A 20,162-nucleotide genomic window follows, 5' to 3' on the forward strand; every position below is an offset into this window, starting at 1 on the left:
TAAGGTCACTCGAAAGCCATCGTTTTATTCACGGTTTAAAATCTTTAATGTAACAGCGGTGCTCTCTATTGACCCAGAATCATCCACTTCTTCTCCTTGATATAACAATGGGAGGGGAGGGTGTGGGAGGAAGACAAAGCAGGAGGGACAGCTAGCAGAGGTCATTTGGGGATACAGAGCAAGGAAGAGTGGGATTGTTTTCAGAGGCATATCCACCAAACATGCTCAGCTGGAGGGGGAAAGGGAAGGAGATGAGCACCCTTGCAGGTGCACTGCGGGGGTGGCAACAGCAGCAGACAAAGGCAGTGAATCAAGGTGAGGACAAGGTCAGGGGAAGGAAAGTAGGAGGGGGCTTCAGTCTGGAAATTCTCAAGCCAGTGTTAGCTTTCTCTGCACCCATATAACCCACACATGGCTCTGTCACCCTCCCTGAGGCCAGCTTGGGCTTACATTCATATTCCTCCCAAGAAAAAAACAGAAGTAGAGGTTAAGTGACCCCACTTGAGGTTTTATTTTTATTGTTTTCATCATTATTAAACATGCTAAAATCACATAGAGTGGCTATTCCACTTCTGCTCTGACTCCACAGTGGGGCAACTGGGAACTACAAGGGTCATTTGGTTTGTGTGGCCCCTGGGGGTGGCTGGACATGAGGGGTTAGAGGTAGCAGGTTAGCAAAGCCCCAAGAATCCTTCACATGGTACATCTTTACCGGCAGTAACTTGTGTCTTTAGTGATCTCCTCCTCCTTCATTTTTCTTTCCTCCCCAAATCTACCAGTGTTCCCATTTCCCTGCCTGTGGACCCTTGAACCTCTTTTACTTCTGCCCCTTATGGTTCTAGACTAGATGATGAAGGAAACTTTTCCTGATCTCTACCAGTCCCAGTCTCCCTTCCTTGGAACTAATCTGCTCAACATGCACTAACGTGGAAGCAGCTTGATTTAGGTCTGCCTAGGGGAAAAGGGGGCTCCAGTCCCCACTGTGGCTTAGCACATAGGAGGGAAGTTGACGTGCTGGTGAGAAGGATGCAAAGCGGAAAAACTGCTACCTGAAGTGTGAATGTTGTAGCCAGCAGAACAGTGTATATACCCCCCCACCTTAGGCAGGCACCCTACTCTGAAGGCTTTCCTCTCCCTCCCATATTGTCAGGGTTCCCTCTCTCAGCCTCAAAGCTTCTTGGTTCTTCAAACTCCTAGGACAGGCATAGGTACTGATCAACGAGCCATAGCCAAGGAGAAACTGGTCCACTGTTAGGCAAGCGGCTGCCTTTCTAATTTATCTTCCCCTTGTTCCTTGTGCCTCTACAACTGTCATGGCTTGAGGGGGCCAGAGAAAATAATATATAAGGGTTGAACTTGCCTCAGTGAGAGGCTAACAGGACAAAAAGACAGAGATACATGGGAGTCAGAGCTAGGGAGAAGGGGAGAGAAGGGAGCAGGACGAAGGGCAAGGCTGGTTATTCAGGAGCTGGGATCCTTCTTCCTTTTCTGGAATCGCCGGAACTTGCCCTGAATGGCAAGGGCAGCCTTCTCTGTTTCTGGTGCCGTCAGATCAATGTCAATCTCCTCCTCCTCCTCAGCCTTCTTGGTGTTGCCAGCTTTCCCTACAGAGAGTTGAGAGATTCATTAATGAGTAAGCCTGCATTGCCCCAGCCCCAAATACAGTGGTTAAAGTCCAATTTCTGCTGGACTCTGTGAAGTGCCCCCTTCTTTGCTGAGAACAAGAATGCCTGATAAGCCTCCTTGAAGTCTGAGTCAGGGTATGTAGACTGAGAATTAGCTATAGTAGTTACTTAGAAGATTTGCTACTCTAGAACCAAAATGACAAATATCTTCTATCACCACTTATTCCTAAATCCTATAGTTTAGAGTCCCAGACCACACACTTATTTCTTAGCTTTCCCTCAATTTCTGATTGAGACAGAGGCTGGGATTATTTGATGGGTTTCTTCCGACTACTGCCTGTTTCCAGAGCCAGTTTCTAAAATCAAAGAGTAAATATTGGTAGGTTTACCTCTTAGGAAAAAGTGGAATGAAGCCTATGGATAGAGTTGTCCTAACCCAGTGCTTTGTTTCACTTCTCCACATTCTTATTCCTGTTACTGATTTTAGGAGAGTCCAGACTTACAGCCCTACTTGTCTTCATGTCCCTGTATTTACCCGCTCTACAAACTGCCTAGCCCAACCCCACTCACCTTTTTCTTCTGGGCCAGGTGCCTGGTTGGTTGCTGGGGATGTTTTGGTGTTAAGCTGAAAAACAAAACTCAGAATATTAGATATTCATGGAAGTAGGAAGGTGCTATCCCTTTAGATTCACCCTCCTATTACCAGGTACTTCCCTTAGTCTTTTGAAGAAGTGGGACTTGAGATCAGAGAAAGGGAGAAAAGTCATCAAAATTTACTCAACAAGTATTTATTGGTGATAAGGGAATTGTAGGTGACAAAACAGACAAAAACCCTGCCCTCATGAAGTTTACTTTCTAGTATGTAGATAAATAAATGAGTAAACAAAATTATTATGTTAAGTGGGGAAAGTAGGTAGTGAGTGCTGGGGTGGGAATGGAGAAACAGAGTTTGCCAGAGTAGTCAGGAAAAGTCCCTCTGAAAAGTGGTATTTGAGCCAAGAGCTGAAGGAGATAAGGGAGTAAGGGCTGTGGATGTCCAAGCAAGAGCTTTCAAGGGCCCTAGGGTGGAAGTGTGACTAGCCTATTTGAGGAATAGCAAGAGACCAATGTCACTGGAGTAGAGAGACGGAGGAAGGAGGAACCATGGATGGAGATGAGATCAGAGATATCTGGGAATGGGGGAAGACTATGTAGGACCTTGGGAGTGTTTTTCAGGAGTTTGACTTTCATCATGAGGAAGATGGGAAGCCATTAAAGACCTTCAAATTGCACATAAGGGGCATTAGGGAGGAAGCAGATAAACCTGTTAGGAGATTATTGCAGAAGACTAGGCAAGAGATAATGGTTGCTTGGATCAACGTGGTGGCTGTGGAGGTGGTGAAATGTGGCTCGATTCTGGGTATACAACTGTCCCTCAGTATCCAGGGCCCCCGAGGATACCAATAGCCATGGATGCTCAAGTCCTTTATATAAAATGGCCTAGTATTTGCATATAACCTATGCATATACTTTAAGTCATCTCTAGATTACTTGTAATACTAATACAATGTAAAGGCTATGTTAATAGTTGTAAATACAATGTAAATGCTATGGAAATAGTTGCTGGTTGCAGCAAATTCAAGTTTTGCTTTTGGGAACTTTTTGAAAATTTTTAAAAACTTTTTCAGTCCTTGGTTGAATCCACAGACATGGAACCCTCAGACAACACAGGGCTGACTGTATTTTCAAGCTGTGACTAATATGATTGGTTGATTGGGTGAGTGGCATTGTGAGACAGGAGTCAAGGATGACTCCAAGGTTTCTGGGCTAAGGAATTGAAAAAAAAAATGGAATTGCCATTTCCTGAAATGAGGAAGACAGCAGGAGGAGGAGCAGGTATTAGGGAAAGGATCAGGACCTTGCTTTTGGACAAGTTTGAGATGCCTACCTAACTATCCAACCGGAGATGATTTCATAAGCGGTTGGATATTCAATATGAGTTAAAGAGAAAATTTGGGGCCAAACTAAGATGGCTTCATTGATCACATGTGATTTTCAAAGGTTAGATTGGTCACATTTTTACTGCCTTTTCAAGTCTTATGATTTATTTGTGTATTCCTAGAATCTTGGAAAGTACTGGAGATGGCCAGACTATCTAATTTTTAAAACTATCTAACATTTTAAAAAGTAGGTTATAAATTGATATGGTCAAATTTTTGTAAAAAATATTGATTGCTTATCTATGTATGTATACTTTTTTGGATTTAGCAAAGGATTTTATTTTATTTTTTGTATACATAAATTTTATTTAAAAACTGAAAGAACACACAAAAAAGTGTTCCTAAAACCCAATGGAATTAATGAAATTCCTGCTAGTCCCCTTTGACCAAAAATAAAAAACCATCAGTCAGTCAAAAAAGACTGACCACTCATTACTCTTTCTTCCTCCATGATCTTCCTGTAGTCTTTTTTTGTTGTTTTTTTTTCAAATGATCAATATAATAGTCCAGTAGTTAGCTAGGTGACACTTTCCACTCTGGTACACTGTACTCACAAGAGGTTTGTCCACACTGCAAAGGCTTGGCATGGATGGGGTGTTTAGTAATAGGATAACAGTCAATAGTCCAGACAAGAGGGTCATATGTTAAGAGGCAACCTCTATAGTTCCATTATCTCTAACTTCAAATCCTACTTTCTCTATTGCCAGCAAATCCCTGAATGTGACCTTTGCTTTAACCATTATCCCTCTCTCTCTCTCTCAGCCTGTACCCTTAATCTGCTATTTCTTTTCTCTCATCCCAGCCCCTCGCCTTTGGAGGAAAATCTGGACCCCAGTTCTAAATATCTCCCCTCAGGTAGCTGTCTCTTCCTCTGCTTTCCTTCTTATATCAGCCAACTCTCAGAATCCTCTATGCAGGAATCTGTGTCAGGACTGAACCACACAGGCCACCCCTTTCCTTCCATCCTGCCAGCTGTCCCCTTCCTGAGTGTCTCCTGAGATTACTGACCCTGGAATGGAGCCATGGCTCAGCTGTGGTCTGACCACCCAGGGATTCCCAGTTCCATTTGGTTTAAATTTACTGAGATGTCACTGGGGAGACCAGAAAAGGGTGCTGAAAAGGAGAAAAAGAAACCCTATTACTCACAGTGCCCTTGGAAATCACTCTCACACTTTCTGCTAAAAAGTAATTCACTAGGGCTTCGACCTGCCCCTCTTCCCTCCACCCTCTCCAGCCAGTTCTTAAAATAGCTGCTCTGGCCACTCTGGATTTCTGGATTTAGTTGTGAATGATTTGCAGGGGTTGGGTGGGAGCAGTTAGATAACATATTGTCAGCCCCTATCCTCTATATAGTACTCAGCCCTTTACTGGCCTCTGGTCTCTGCCCCAACTTTCCTGTGTCTTTTTCAGAAACTCAGCAGTTTTAGATGAATCAAGGTCCTCTGGTGCATCCATCTGACAGCCATCAGACTTAAACCACACTTCAGGTAAACCAAGAAGGCATGGAGGTCTACTCCAGGTGAACCAGAAACCACATGCTCTATAAGAGTGTCTCTTACTTAAACTCATACCTCCAGAGGAGCAGTGCTAACCCACAGGAGCTGTGATAGGTGAATGTTTCTCAGCCACTCTCAGCCTCTCACTCTAGCCAGGTATGGATTACAGACTCTCAGTGCTCTTCCACTTCTTTCAGTACTGAGCTCTTCTGATCAGAAATAATAGCAGTGAAATGGTTTAGCAAATCTTTTCTTTTCCTTGTGGGACCCAGCTAAGGAAACTGGAAGAAATCAAGGACTTTAGAATGGCCCCTCATCACATCTTATTAATAATCACATATATAATACTTTCTATGTGCCAGTCACTTTTCTAAGCACTTTAGAAACATTAATACATTGAATTCTTACAACAGCCCTGTAAGATAGGTATTGTTACTATTCTCACTTTACAAATGAAATACTAAAGTCCAAAAGAGGTTAAGTAAATTGCCTAAGGATATACAGCTAAGGAGTAGCAAAGCCAGGATTTGAACCAAGATAGTCTGACTCCAGAGTCCACCCTCCTGAGCATTATGCTATGCTATATTCCAATCTCCAGCCAAAAGCATAGGCATGTGTGTGCATGTGGTATATACACTTGAGAGAGATGTCCAATGTGAGACTGATTTAACTAGACGAGGTCTCCCGCAGAGCAGAGAAATCCTCAAGTAAGAAGGAAAGTCCTAGGGATCATGATTTCCTTCCAATCCCACCGGTGGGCAGCTGTATTCAAGGACTAGTCTCTCAAGCTGCAGTCCCCAACACTTTCTTCACATACACTCTACAGGGAACATGAGGAACAGGGTCCTGTCCTTCCATTACGTGGAAAGACTACATGTTATTTGAGAACCTGATCCCAGACTATGCCTACTGACTCAGATTCCTGCTCTGGTAGATGAGCTAACCACTGATTCTGGCTTTTGTCTTTTGACCCATTTGCTCAGTGGGTCCCCTAACACATACCAGGCAGACCCCTGGGGAAGAGCCACAGTTTATGTATGTGTTCTTCACTCCCAGGACTGGATGCTAACCCTTCAGATTCTGAGAATTCCATGTGCAGGATCATCCCACTACTTTCCACTTCAAATGACTCCCTTGCTTACACTGAAGTCTGTTACTCCAAGTTTCTAGTCAGTTGGAGCTTGGTTGAGTTCAGCCTCACCGCCCACACAGGACTAAATGCTTCTCACTTCTCATCACACATCAAACACTAATTAGCAACTGTGAGGCCCATCAACTCTTGCCTTTCCCCAGAGGGCCCTAGTTTCTTTCCCTGCTTACCTTCCTGTATCCCTTTTCTCCTCACCTCTGGGCCTGACGTGCTCTAATGTTCCATTCCATCATCTTGGCAGTAGCTGCCAATTCCCCATGAGCATACTTTTATTTCCTCTGCAGTTCAAAGTTGCGGACTTTCCCTTCCTATGAGGAAGGAGAAAAAGGAGATGCTGGCTTAGAGATGTCTTCAGGCTTTGAGACTGCAGAGAGGGATATAATACAGCAGCATTCTTCCTTTCCCTACCCGATACCTCCTTCCAGGGCATTTATCAGCATTCAGATGATGTCCTTCCATCTGAGATTTAGATCCCATTCCCCTTTTCTCCTTCTCAGGAATATTTACAACCAATTCTCTTCACTTTTTTATATATAACTTTTCCCTTTCTTTAAAAGACACACACAAAAAGCCTTCCTCAATCTGAATTCCCTCTCCAATCATCATTAGAGTAAAAAGAAATGGGTCTAGGATCCCAATGTTAAAAGTTTAGGGTGGCCTTTTCAACAAATAGTGCTGGAATGATTGGACAGCCATATGCAAAAGACAAAAAACCTCAATCTATACCTTGCACCCTATACAAAAGTTAACTTGAAATGGATGTAAAACCTAAAGCTATAAAACTTCTAGAAGAAAATATAGGGGAAAAAAATCTTTGCAACCTTAGAGTAGGCAAAGATTTCTTAGATACATCAAAAATGCAATCCACAAAAGAAAAAAATTGTAAATTTGACCTCATCAAAATTTAAAACTGCTCTTTGAAAGACACTCCTGAGAGAATGAAAAAACAAACTACAGACTGAAAGAAAATATTTGCAAATCACACATTCGATAAGGACTTGTATTCAGAATATTTAAAGAATTTTCAGATCCCAATAATACGAATGCAGTTTGTAAAAAGGAGCAAGATATATGTACACTTCACCAAAGACGATAATGCAGATGGCAAATAAGCACATGAAAGTACATATAATGTCATTAGCCATTTGGGAAATTCAGATTAAAACCACAATTGGATATCATTTCACAACTATTAAAATAAATTTTTTTAATGACAATACCATGTGCTGCCAAAGATACAGAGGGCCTGGAACTCTCAGACATTGCTAGTGGGAATGCAAAATGGTATAGTCATTTTACAATGTTGTGTCAAATTATTTTGGCAGTTTCTTAAGTGTACCTTTATCATACAACCCAGCAATTCTACGCCTACACATTCACCCAGGTGAAATTAAAACTTATGTCTACCCGTAAACTTGCAAGAGAGTGTTTATGACAGCTTTACCTGTAATCACCCAAAACTGGAAACAACTGAAATGTCCCTCAGCTAAGGAATGCATGAACAAATGGTGATACAGCCACACAATGTATTATCACTCAGCAATTAAAAGGAATGAACTACTAACACATGCAACAACATGGATGAACTTCAAATGTATTATGGTGAGTGAAAGAAGCCAGACCCAAAAGGCCACATATATATTGTATGATTCCAGTTAGATGACATTTCTAGTAAAGGCAAAACTTCAGGGACAGCAGACAGATCAGTATCTGCTAGGGGCTGAGATCATGAGAGGGGTGACTACTAAAGGGAATGGGAGAATTTTGGGATGATAGAACCACTCTGTATCTTTAGTGGTTACATGAATGTATATATTTGTGAAAATTCCCAGAACTGATAAGGGTACATTTTACTGCATGTAAATTATACTTTATTTTTTTAATTGATGTGTAATTGATTCACAATGTTGTGTTAGTTTCAGGTATACCGCAAAGTGATTCAGTTTTATATATATATTTCCATTGCAGGTTATTACAAGATATTGAGTGAAGTTCTCAATGCTGTACAGTAGGTCCTCATTGTTTATCTATTTTATACATAGTAGTACGTATCTGTTAATCCCAAACTCCTAATTTATCCCTCCCCCACCTTCCCCTTTGGTAACCATAAATTTGTTTTCTATGTCTGTGAGCCTGTTTTTATTTTGCAAACAAGTTCACTTGTATAATTTTTTTAGATTCCACATGTAAGTGATATCATATGATACTTGTCTTTCTCTATCTGACTTACTTCACTTAATATGATCTCTAGATTCATTCATGTTGCTGCAAATGGCATTATTTCATTTTTTACAGCTGAGTAGTATTCCATTGTGTATATATATCACATCTTTATTCACTCATCTGTTGATGGACACTTAGGTTGCTTCTATATCTTAGCTATTGTAAATAGCGCTGCTATGAACATTGTGGTGCATGTATCTTTTCAAATTAGAGTTTTCATCTTTTCCAGGTTTATGCCCAGGAGTGGAATTGCTGGATAATATAGTAACTCTATCTTTAGTTTTTTAAGGAAATTCCATACTGTTCTCCAAAGTAATTATACCTTAATTTTTTTAAATGGGAAGAAAGGGTGAACGAGAGGTTGAGAAGCTATCAAGGACTGAGAAGGAGTAATTAGAAAGGTAGAGTAGAAAAATGACTGGGGTCAGGGTCAGGGGCAAGGGCCTTTCTTATCTCCCTTCTTTTCATAGCTACACTTCTCAGAACGCTTACTGTCTCCATTTGCTCACCTCCCCCATACTCTCCAACCCACTTCAATCTGGCTTCTACTGCTATTCCACTGAAATGACTCTTTAGAAAACCAGTGCTGTCTGCGATACTAAATCAAATGCAAAAGTTTCAGGTTCATTTGGCCTGACTGACCTCTTAAAACATTTAACATTCTTAATCATTTCACCTTTCTTGACACATATTCTTTCCTTGGCTCCTGGTATATCACAGTTTTTCCTGATTTTTCTCCTATCTTTCTGGACATTTCTTCCCAACATTTAAGTGTTGCGAGCTCTCAAAGTTTAGGGCTAGGCTCTCTTCTGTTCTCTTTCCTAAATGATCTTATCTGTACCTATGACTTCAGTTATCATTTGTACCAGCACCATCCAATAGAACAGGGGCCAGCAAACTACTGCTCACTGCCAAATCTAGTCTGCAGCCTGTTTTCGTAAATAAAGTTTTACTGGAACACAGCCATACCCATTGTTTGCATATTATCTGTGGCTGCTTTATGACAACAGCAGAGTTTAGTAACTGCAACACAGACCACATGGCTCACAAAGCCAAAAATATTTGCTCTCTGGCCCATTACAGAAAAAGCTTGCAGATCCCTGCAATAGAACTTTCTGCAATGATAGAAATGTTTTATATCTGTGCCGTCCAATATATGGTGCTCACCTAGGCACATGGGGCTATTGAGTACTTTGAAATGTGGCTAGTGTAACTGAGGAATAAAATTTATACATTTATTGAATTTTAGTTTGGTAAGTTAATAACTAATTATTAATTAATAAGTTAAATAGATACATGTGGTTAATAGTATCATACTGAATAGCACAGAATGCCACTGAAGACTCAAATGTATAGTCTTCCTTTGGCATCTGAGGGGGATTGGTTTTTGGATCCCCAAGGATACCAAAATCCACAGATGCTCAAGTTCCTTATTTAAAATTGCATAGTAAGAGGCGGCTGGTAGTGGGTGGTGTTGGGGAGGGTACAGCTCTAGTGGTAGAGTGCATGCCTAGTATGCAGGAGGCCCTGGGTTCAACCCCAGTGCCTCTGCTAAATAAACCTAATTACCTCCCCCCATAAAAAAAGGAATAAAATTTTTTTTTAAATGGTACAGTACAGTTGGCCATCTAGTCCTCATGAGTTCTGCACCCTTAGATTCAGAAATTTGATTCGCTGTTGGTAGAACTCTTGGATACCAAGGACAGACTGCATATCTCTACCCCAGGCCGCTCCTCTGAGCTTTAAAACATCTCCACTTGGATGTTTTATGGACACTCTAAACCCTATGTGTCTCAAACTGAATTCATAATCCTGCCTACTCAACCTAGTCCCCTGCAAGTATTCCCTATCTCATCCAGTTGTACAAGCCAGAAACCTAGAAACTATGCTTGACAGCTTGCTTTCTTTCACATTGCATATCCAATTTAATATTCAGTCCTGTTAACTTTATCTCCCAAACACCTCTTAAGTCGTTCACTTCTCTCCATTGCTACCACCCTATCAGTTGTTTCTTATGTTGACCACCGTAACAGCCCAATGGCTAATGATGTTCTTAAGTTAAAGAAGTAAATTCTTAACATGGTCTAAAAGGCCCTGTATTATGCAGCCTCTGATTACCTCAATAACCTCATCTCTGGAAGCTACCACGTTCCTTCCCACCTCAGGACCTTGGCTCATGGTTCTTTTACCCCTGCTCCCCTTCTACCTAATTAGTTTCTACTTATCATTCAAAGCTCTCCTCAAGGGTTCCTTCTTCTGGGGAGCTCTACTTTGCTCCCCAGACTGGGCTAGGACCCTCATTATAAGTTTTCATAGCACCCAGTATTTCTCTGTGGTAGTACTTGTTACTAATATGATTAAAGAATAATTTAGTGATTAGATAGTGAATGTTGGTCTCCTCCATTTCCGTGCAAGTTCCTTCGAGGGTAGGGTCTATCTTACTCACTACTGGTTCCCGGGGCCTAGCACAATGCCCTTACACACGATGTACATGCAGGAGTTGGTGAATGAATGACGGGAACTCCCGCTCGGCTTTACTTCCCACCTCACCTAGATTTCTGAAGTCAGATTTGTTTTCAGATAGCTGAGGGCCTCCTTTCTGCAGCTGGTTCAGAGACTGTGAAGCCCAGGCACTGTTTTTCCTCGCTTCAGCATAGGTGCTTGAAAGACAGCCGAGGATGAAGGGGAAGGACTTCTCTAGGAGTGTATTGCATATTACCTATATTATAGTTAGTGTGCATTTGTCTTACCTCCCTTTCCCCACTGTCACCACCCCACCAGGGTCCATTTCCTTGAAAGCACAGTCCATATTTCCCATTCATTTGGGTATCATTTGTAGTAACTGCACATAGTGGTTAGTCAGCAGATATTTATGTGAACTAAAATTTTCTCAAGCCTCAAATTCCTGGGAGAAGCAATATGGCACATTAGATAAAGTTAGACAAATCTGGATTCATACCCTGGATCTTCATTGACTATCTGTTCAAATCCCAGCTCTGCCATTCCTAGCTGTGTGACATTGGGTAAATCACTTAGCCTTGCTGCACTGAGACCTCTCAGCTGCAGAAGAGAGATAATATCTATCTTGAGGAGTGAAAAGAACTAGGAAAAAAGTATGTAAAATGCCTAGTATATATTAGAATAAATAGTTATTATACTGAAGTAATGTAACTCTGGGTTGAATATAAGAATAGGTCAAGTTACTGGGATGCTGCATGGCTAAAGTCCTGGAATCAAAGCGTAGAGTACTTGCCACAGAGTACATCTTCACTAAGCGGAAACGAAGGAGGAAGAGAATACCTGAGATTGTTCTAAGGGCCTTTGAGGCTTATTCTGTTACCAAAGGAACTTTATAACTGATCTTTTACTCTAAACCAACCTTGGAAACCACAATCTCCCTGTTGTCCCAATGCTTTTTCCCCAAAATGCTGACAATGGCTCTAAACTTCTGGTGAAGGGCCCAAAAATAGTCTGCTTGGACAGAAATTGTATTCTATTCTGTACAGCAACTGCTCCAGCAGAGCCCTGGAGCCTCCTGGAACCACTCCCGAGTTAGCAGTGTACAGGAGGGGACCTCCATAAATGTTCATGTTTCATTTTAAAGAATGCTTGGACACAGACACACCTTTTTTATTTTTGAGTTGTAGACCACAGGGAGATTAGTGTTCAGGAGCAAATAAACCATACCTTAACCTCCATGATCAAGTTCTTTCATCCACCTTTGTATCGTAAAAATGATTGTGTAACTCTATCCTTTGCCTCAAAAGAATAATTAGCATCGCCTTGGCAAAGCCCCTAAAAACAGTCAAGTAGTAGCTACTTAGACACTGTTTCCCTGCTGCCACTGTTGGGGAATAGGTACCCTATAACTCTAGGCCCTGCCCCCTTTTTGGGCTGTGTTTCTTCCTTTCTTTGTCTCTTTCATCTTTAATAGTGTTGCCACAGCAACCATTGTCACCAGAAGAGGCAAGATAATGTCACCCCCTCTGTGCCAAGCAGTAAGTTAGAACTAACCCTGGGAAAGATAAACTACCCAGATTTCCCCATATTCCTCATCCCACTGGGCTCTTTAAAGCGGTATTACACATTGTTAACATCAGTAAAGGAAAGGAACAAAGGAACACCTCATCATACCTGGACCACACATACCCTGCTTCTTCTGCATGATATAGCTTGGATGCTGTGTAAATGAAAACAAAATGTGTTCACATTATTGCACTGTTCGACTCACTTAGTTCAGATAAATAGGCACAAGCAGTCACAATCCTGTCCTATAATCCAAGGAAGAAAAATCTAAAACTCCTAAATATAAGCCCAAAAGACCCCTTTCTTGCCTTTGTATTGACATAAAGCCTAGGCTTTGTAGGCTCCCTGCTTGCTTTAGATGTGCAGAAAGTGAAGGAAGACAGTTAGCATATCTGCTTTCAAGTAGTGACAAAGAGGCTTCAGACCTCCCCAGGGACCATTCCAGCCCTGCTGACATTTTCTCCCCCAATGTTAAATGAAGTTCATTGCTAAAGGTCCTTAGAGAGGCCTTTGGGATCCCCTGGTGCCCCTGAAAGACCCTTTACTGCTGTTTTTGGAGCACTGTTGGAACTGTTTCAATTCTTTCAGCGCAGCAACCAGCTGCAGTCCTCAAACAGCTTCAGAAAGACTTGCTCAAGGTCACCCTCAAGATAATAACAGAAAAAAGACTAGGAATCCCTACTCTGGGTTCTACATACACACATTCTTCTCCTAACATATGGAATATAACCCAAATACCTTATAACTCTGGTGTCTCCTAAGACAGGGATAGAACCTAAGCAGTCCGAGTTCCTAAGCCCCCTGATCTCTCTTCCCCCGCCTCAGCCACCCTATCCATGTTTCCTGGAATAGCAGTAACCCCCACTGGAGTCCGAGTCAGAATTCCTTGGCTATGCCAGCTCTTGGTATGCAGTGAGTCAACATCCCTGGCCCATTCCCCCCAGCATGGGCTGCCACAGTTTAATGAGTGGTTGTTTGTGGTGCTCTGAACACAGCTTGGAACTGCGCCTTCACCCTATACTGAGGGTAGCGGGTAGGGGGGAGAGAGTAGTGAAAAAGCATCATTTATTACTATAATCTTCATTATGCATCCCACCCATGGTGTTAATGTCCCAAAATAAACGTATTAATCCCACTACAGCCTACAAAGCAAACACTGGGCTGGAGGGCTTTGTGTGGGAGGGAAGCAGCATCAAGGACAACAGAAAGTAAATGGTACTTCTTTTCCCCGGCTGGGGGGTTGGGAACCCTAGGTGGGCCTGCCTTCTGGAGTCAGCCTGGAATGAAGCAATAATCAGGCTTCAGGGAGAAGGGTGTGACAAGGTCTAGGTACCTGCAGGGATGCAGATCTCTTAGAAAAGTGCTTTTGGATCTGCTTTAGACTTGGCTTACTCTTGCAGGTAAAATAATTCTGGGGCAAGCTAAGTTATTTTGAGCAGCAGGTATAGAGTATGGATTTAGAAAATCATGTACCACATAGGATCCATCACTTACTTTGCTAGTCTAATATGTTCTTCTTTTCCGCCTTCTAGATTTCTTCTCCCAAAGCCTTCGTATTCTCTTTGGACATCAAGTGGCCAATTGAAGGAGGTCTAAATGTACAGCGCCTGCTTGATCATCAGGTACACCAATTTTACTTAGATATGTGATTTTGAGGACTGGGTCCTCCAAATCAAATACTTGAGAGTTAAGAGAATTGCTCTCATTTCTTTCTTTTTGGAAAGAAAACCTCTCCTTCTGGTCCTTCATGCTCTACAGTTATGCAAATCAGTGATGGACACCAGAAACTAAGAACTCATGAAAAGAGGGCCTCCAGGCTTCCCCTCTCCTTCGGTCCTATTAACTTACCTACTCCACTTTCAGCACATTCACTGCACCCATTTTTAAGGTGACTAGGTATCCTGCATAAGGAAGGATAGTGGTTTCCCTGCCTAGTATTTTGCCAAAATGTACCCTAGTGATAAATATCATCCTATGTTTGTCTCTCCTCTCTTTCTCCTTCCTCTTGCTCATTTTATTTATTTGTTTGTTTGTTTGTTTATCTATTTGCTCATTTTAAATCACACTGCTGAGACTTCCTAGAGAAAGTATTCATAACATATTCCTTCAGAGTTGCATGTAAATTAAATTATCCTGTATTCACTGGAGTCACATGTTAAAAGAGTCTTATCGACAGATATTTGGGGAAAATGAGGCAGCAGTTCTGTGCCGAAGTGTTGGTTCTAACACTGTGTAAATTTAGATAAGGCTTAAGCCTCAGTTTCTTCATCTGTAAAATGAGAAGATTGGACCAGATGATCTTTAGGGCTCCTTAATAAATCTAAAATTGTATCACTAAAATGTTTTGATATATTATTTGAGATTTTATTGGTCAAAGATATTTATCTATATTTCTATCTAGAAGGATTTTTGTAAAACTAAGCTTGTTTTTTTTTTTCCATGATAACATAGACTTATGAAAGACAATTTGGAACTATGCAAAAGTAGAAAGAAAACGGGGGTGGCATTCATGGACCCACTACTTTGAAAAGATGATTATTGACCTGATCAGTTAAGACCCTCCACAGACAGACATGAAAGATGCATCAGGTTTGCATATTTGGACTCCAGCCACATTACTTATGGGCGCCTGCCCTTATAGAGACTCGATATTCAAAGAGGTAACTGATCACAGCTGCAGCTTAGGAAAAGAGTCATCTATAATCCCAGATCACAGAATGACAAAGTCATCCACTTTTACCAGCCATAGTCTCCTGCACAAGCAGCTAAAGCCAACAACCTGGATGGCTGACTAAGAAAGGGATGAGCAAGTTCTAGAACCAAGTTTTGGTTTCCTCTGCTTCAGAAGATAGATATTTCCAGAGGTGGGAGGCTTTCCAATATCAAGTAGCTAGCCCTTCTATTTCATATGTCCAATATAATAATAATAATAATAGTAGTAGTAGTAGTAGTAGTAGTAGTAGTAGTAATAATAATAATAATAATAATAAATACCAATGAGAGAGGGAGGGAGAATCTTGGATTTCCTTTAAGTTCCTACTAGGTTTCCTAACAACTGGTTCACAGAAGACATAACAGGATGATGCCACCCTGACCAACTTCCATTGTGGAGAAGGTTGCAGATGCAGACAATATGCACAAGAAAGAGAATGTGATCCCAGAAGTGTGATATCTCATTCCTATTACCTAAGAGGACAGCAAGCAGAATAATAAAGGAGGGAATACTGGTTCTAACCCTCCATAGTGAGGTTTCTGGTTGGTCTGTCCCTTGCTCTAGCCCTTGCTAGCCAAAACACCATGGGGATAGAAGAGACACCATGGGGATAGTTACCAGTCATCCATGACCCCCATTTCAACAGAATGATTGCTGGACCAAGGGATTCCTCCAGCTGGGCTTCTTACAGTTGAGAAGTACAACAGGATCACTGAAGAACTTCAAGTGTGCTTTAAGCAGCCAGCTACACCATATGACAAGAGATTATAGGAAAGAGCCTTCAGGGACTGAATTCATCTCCCATTTCCATCCTTCACTGAAACTAGCAAAAAGTTATTAAGCTATAAAAGATAAACTGTGATTCACAGCAATCAAGTCTTGCCTGCAGCTGTGAATGCAGACAAACTGGAGATGAGTCCCTGCAGCTCCTCTGGGCACGAGCACACACAAACTCACAGGGAAATGCTCTGCTGCAGTACTGAGTGACAGCAAAGAGCCAGGAAGGCAGTGTAGAAACAGAGACCCTCCCCAGCAACCCTTTTCAGCTGCTCTAGGTCTGGAGACCCCCTCCCCAGTTTTTGTTCTTCATTTGAAGTGGGAATCTCTTAAAAAGATCCCAAATCCTCTCATTTAATGCAGTTTCTCTGAAGCAAGAAAATAAGCAGGTGGGGGGTTGGGGGGGCATGGTGAAGCTTACGTAAGATTCAGGGTGCACAGGGCTTTCCTAGGCTAGGACTCTAGCCTGAAAGAGGAGACCCCTGGGGCTGGGCTGAGAGAAAAGAAGCAGTTTGGAGTCTCCCTAGAGTTTCAGAGCTCCAGGCAACACTTCCGCTTTTCATCATAGCTCTTATAAGATGAAGAAAACAGGCTGGGTCTTGGTCTCTAGGGAAGTGGAGACTCTCTGGGGATCTAGTTCAGAGATAGCTAGTCTCTGTGTAAGCCCAGGTGGCTGCTTCTGGATTTTATAAATACTCATCCCCGAAGCCAGGCTCAGCTCTGTATTAGGAGGCAGCTTCGAAGGCTAAATTGCTAGTTAGAACCAGTTCACACTGACAGCCGGGGATCTAGTTCAGAGATAGCTAGTCTCTGTGTAAGCCCAGGTGGCTGCTTCTGGATTTTATAAATACTCATCCCCGAAGCCAGGCTCAGCTCTGTATTAGGAGGCAGCTTCGAAGGCTAAATTGCTAGTTAGAACCAGTTCACGCTGACAGCCTGGGGGGCTGGGCAGCCCTGCAGACACTGGCAGTTAGTTCCCATCCAAGGATCCTACTCTCATCGTTCTATTGAACTCCTGATTGAGGCTAGCCAAGACCAGCTGCTAAGTCAAGACTTGACTTCTCCCTCAAAAACCAAATTGTTTTCCTTGCACTGCTTTGTGACAGCTTTGTCACTCCACCAAATACTACCCTAAGTCCCAACCCCTATACTATATTCTACAGAGAGGCTGTGCACTTCTTCCCCAAAAGCACAGGATGACCACACATCTTAATGTTGGCATAGCCTTCAGATCACAAACCCCCAGGGGATGGGTTGAATTGCAATTCTCAGATTTAGAAACACGAGAGGGGATGTTGAACTCTAGACTTCAGTGAAAAGAGGGCAAGGAGAACCTCTCTTCTCATTTTAGGGCTGAAAAGAAGCAAGTGGAAAGAAGACTGAACCTTTTTTTTTCTCTCTCTCTCTCTCTCTTTTCTTTTTGAAAGGCTGCTATGGTCATAGGCACAACTAGCTGAGCGACAGGAAACCAAGTTTGTTCATCTGAAGCCCCCAGACTAGCTGAATTTTCCAGGATAAACTTAGTGGACACAGCAATCAAGACATAGTATTTGACACTGATTGGCTCCCTGGGTAACAGCTTTTGGTAGGAGCCAGCAGAGCTCCTACTAAAGATGAAGATCTAAACTGAGACTTTGTCTCCAGGGTCCTATCCCTTCACTAACCTGATATCCTTGAGATTTCTCATGCTAGTTTTCTGTAATACTCTAAAATAGAAAAAAAAGAGACAGGGAGAGAATAATAATAGCTAACATGGATTGAGTGTCTACTCTGTGCCAGGTACTATTCTAAGTATTTTGCATTTATTATTTCATTTGATCATTAGAACAACCCATAATACCCCCATTTTGCAGATAAAACACTGAAGCAGAGAAAGATTTAGTAATTTGCCTAAGGCCACATAGCTAGTAAGTAGTAGAGCTGGGATCTGGCATATAGCTGAGAAGTTGGATTTCACACAAGATCCTGGGTACTAGGTAAGGGGTTACAGAGAGCAAGCTTGTGATGCCATTGCCCATGTCTTTGTCTCTGGATGCCTACAAATGTAGTCAAACAATGGGAGAGGTCTTTCCTAGTCTCTGCTTTGACCCCCACCAATGGAGGAAATGACAGCTAATGGACTGTATTTGGCTCAGATGACCATGGAGCCTGCGGAGACCCAAGGTGTATAACAAGCACTGCAGAGGTATATCTACTCTTGAAGGGGACATCTACCCAGGAGTTGGGCAGGACCCCACTAGAGGGCCTTCTGAATATCAGAAATAGTCCCTCCAACCGTTGCTTCTTGATTGAATGAGCGGAGGGTAGGATGCCACCTTCCTAAAAGGGGCAAAGTGGCCACCCTAGGGGTCGAGGGCTGGGGTTCTTGTTGAATGCTAAAAATGGAATGTCAGAGCAGTACAGCCCTAGGACAGAAGGGATTATTTTTCTCCAAAGTCTGGGGAGTGAATGGAAGCCCGAGTAATGTCGGGGCAGTAAGACAGGCGCAGAGAGCAGTATCCCAATGATATATATGACTTATCACCTGAGACCTCGGCACCCCGACTCTATACCGGATTCCAGACCCCCAAAAGCTCCACTCACAATCGGGGGACTCAACGCCTCCCTCCTCTAATCGCACCCCAGTGCCCCAAGGTGGGAGATTTCCCAAAGGGGCAATGGGGCCCCTGGAGGATTCTCCTCGGCTCTAGGCTGCCGCACCCTCCCTTCCTCGCCGCCCAGGTACCCGGAGCCTCGGCCTCCCCGCACCGCAGCCCTAGCCCGCAGCGCTGCTCACCTCGCTCATCGCGCGGCCGGACGGGGCGCGCGGGGCGCGGCACGTGCAGGGGAGACTAAGGGGCCTTCGGGCTGCACAGGGCGACGGCCGCGAGTTGCCGGACTCTGAGGCAGAGGCCCCGCCGATGAGGCAAGAAGAGCTAACGCGGAGAGCGGTTGGTCCCGCGCCGGCACCCTGGCGACCAGCGCTCAGCTCTCTCCAGGAGTCCCCTTCCGACCCAGTCCTGCCAGAGCCGCTTGGCAAGCCTTGGCGGGCCCCACCTTTTATAGTCAGCTCCGTACCCTCCTCCAGCCCGACCAATAGGAGCTCTTGCTGCCTCAGAGTGACAGCCCCTTGCATCCAATGGTGGCAGACTCAGAGGTCTGCTGCATTTCCAAACTAGGGTAAGACAGAGAGCGGGAAGAAGGGGGAGACTGTCGGGGGATGAGAGGACGGAAAATGAAGTAGGGGGAAGCAAAGAGAGAAGGAGAGGAAGGACTGGTACACGAAGGAGGGAAGGAGAGAGAGGGAAGGAAGGAATGTGTGAGTTTGAGAAAGCGAAGGAAAAAGAGCTGGAAGGGAATCAAGAGGGTACATGTGAAGCTGTGAATGAAAGGGTAAAGCCAAGAGATGTTGCAGTTAAGATTTACAAGTGTTAGCCGCTATATATAAAAATAGATTTAAGGAAAAGTTTCTTTTGTATAGCACAGGAAACTATGTTCAGGATCTTGTAATAAGCTTTAATGGAAAAAAAATGTGAAAATGGATATATGTATGTATATGTATGACTGCGACATTGCTCTGTACACCAGAGATTGACACATTGTAATTGAATGTACCTCAATTAAAAAAAAAGATTTAGTAATAGGATGGCAGTCTGAATAAGAGAAGTGCAGAAAGGAGGAAGGGAAGAAGAGAGAGGGAGAGAAAGACAAAGACAGAGACAGAGATAGACAGAGAGAAGCAAGGGGAAGGTATTCTGTGGCAAAGAACAGGGAAACTTTGAAGTGCCTGTTTGATTTGGAAGATCATAGATCTTAGGAGTTGAAACACATTTTAGGATTCATCAATCCTACCTTCCATATGATGCAAGAAACCCTCCTCCAACAAAATGAGGGACCACTAGCATCCACTTGAATAGGTAACAATTTACAAAAAGTTATAAAAGTTAATTTACAACTGTTTGTTCATTCAGTCTTATTCTGACAACGTGCCCTCCACCGTCCTCCACTGTGGTGGTGAAACTATAAAAAAAAAAAAAAAAAGAAAGAAAGAGAGAGAGAGACACACACACACTTATTATGACCTTGCACCTACTGTTGCCATTAAAATAGGTATCAATATGCAAGTTCTATCTGCTAGAGTTTAGCTTTTTCCTTCCTGCAATTCCAGTAGCAACCTATTTGGTGGTCCGTGCT

At 42.9% G+C, this 20,162-nt stretch overlaps 1 protein-coding gene across 1 annotated transcript; it reads right to left on the reverse strand.

Annotated features, from left to right (window-relative positions):
• PCP4L1 (Purkinje cell protein 4 like 1) lies at positions 1-18,995 on the reverse strand. Its single transcript, XM_006215739.4, has 3 exons — positions 18,766-18,995; positions 2,196-2,250; positions 1-1,604 (listed from the first exon to the last, which is right to left on the reverse strand). Exons 1-3 carry the CDS (start codon positions 18,772-18,774, stop codon positions 1,462-1,464), a joined length of 207 nt encoding a protein of 68 aa, XP_006215801.1. The 5' UTR covers positions 18,775-18,995; the 3' UTR covers positions 1-1,461.
• Between the last annotated feature and the right edge of the window lie 1,167 nt (positions 18,996-20,162).

The sequence above is a fragment of the Vicugna pacos genome, chromosome 21 (assembly GCF_048564905.1).
Source record: "Vicugna pacos chromosome 21, VicPac4, whole genome shotgun sequence".
NCBI lineage: Eukaryota > Metazoa > Chordata > Mammalia > Artiodactyla > Camelidae > Vicugna > Vicugna pacos.

What these genes read in the sequence shown, in the direction of transcription:
- PCP4L1 (XM_006215739.4), bottom strand. An exon ending in ACCTGGCCCAGAAGAAAAAG is followed by an intron (nt 1,605 to 2,195) that starts GTGAGTGGGGTT and finishes AACTCTCTGTAG; the next exon opens with GGAAAGCTGGCAACACCAAG.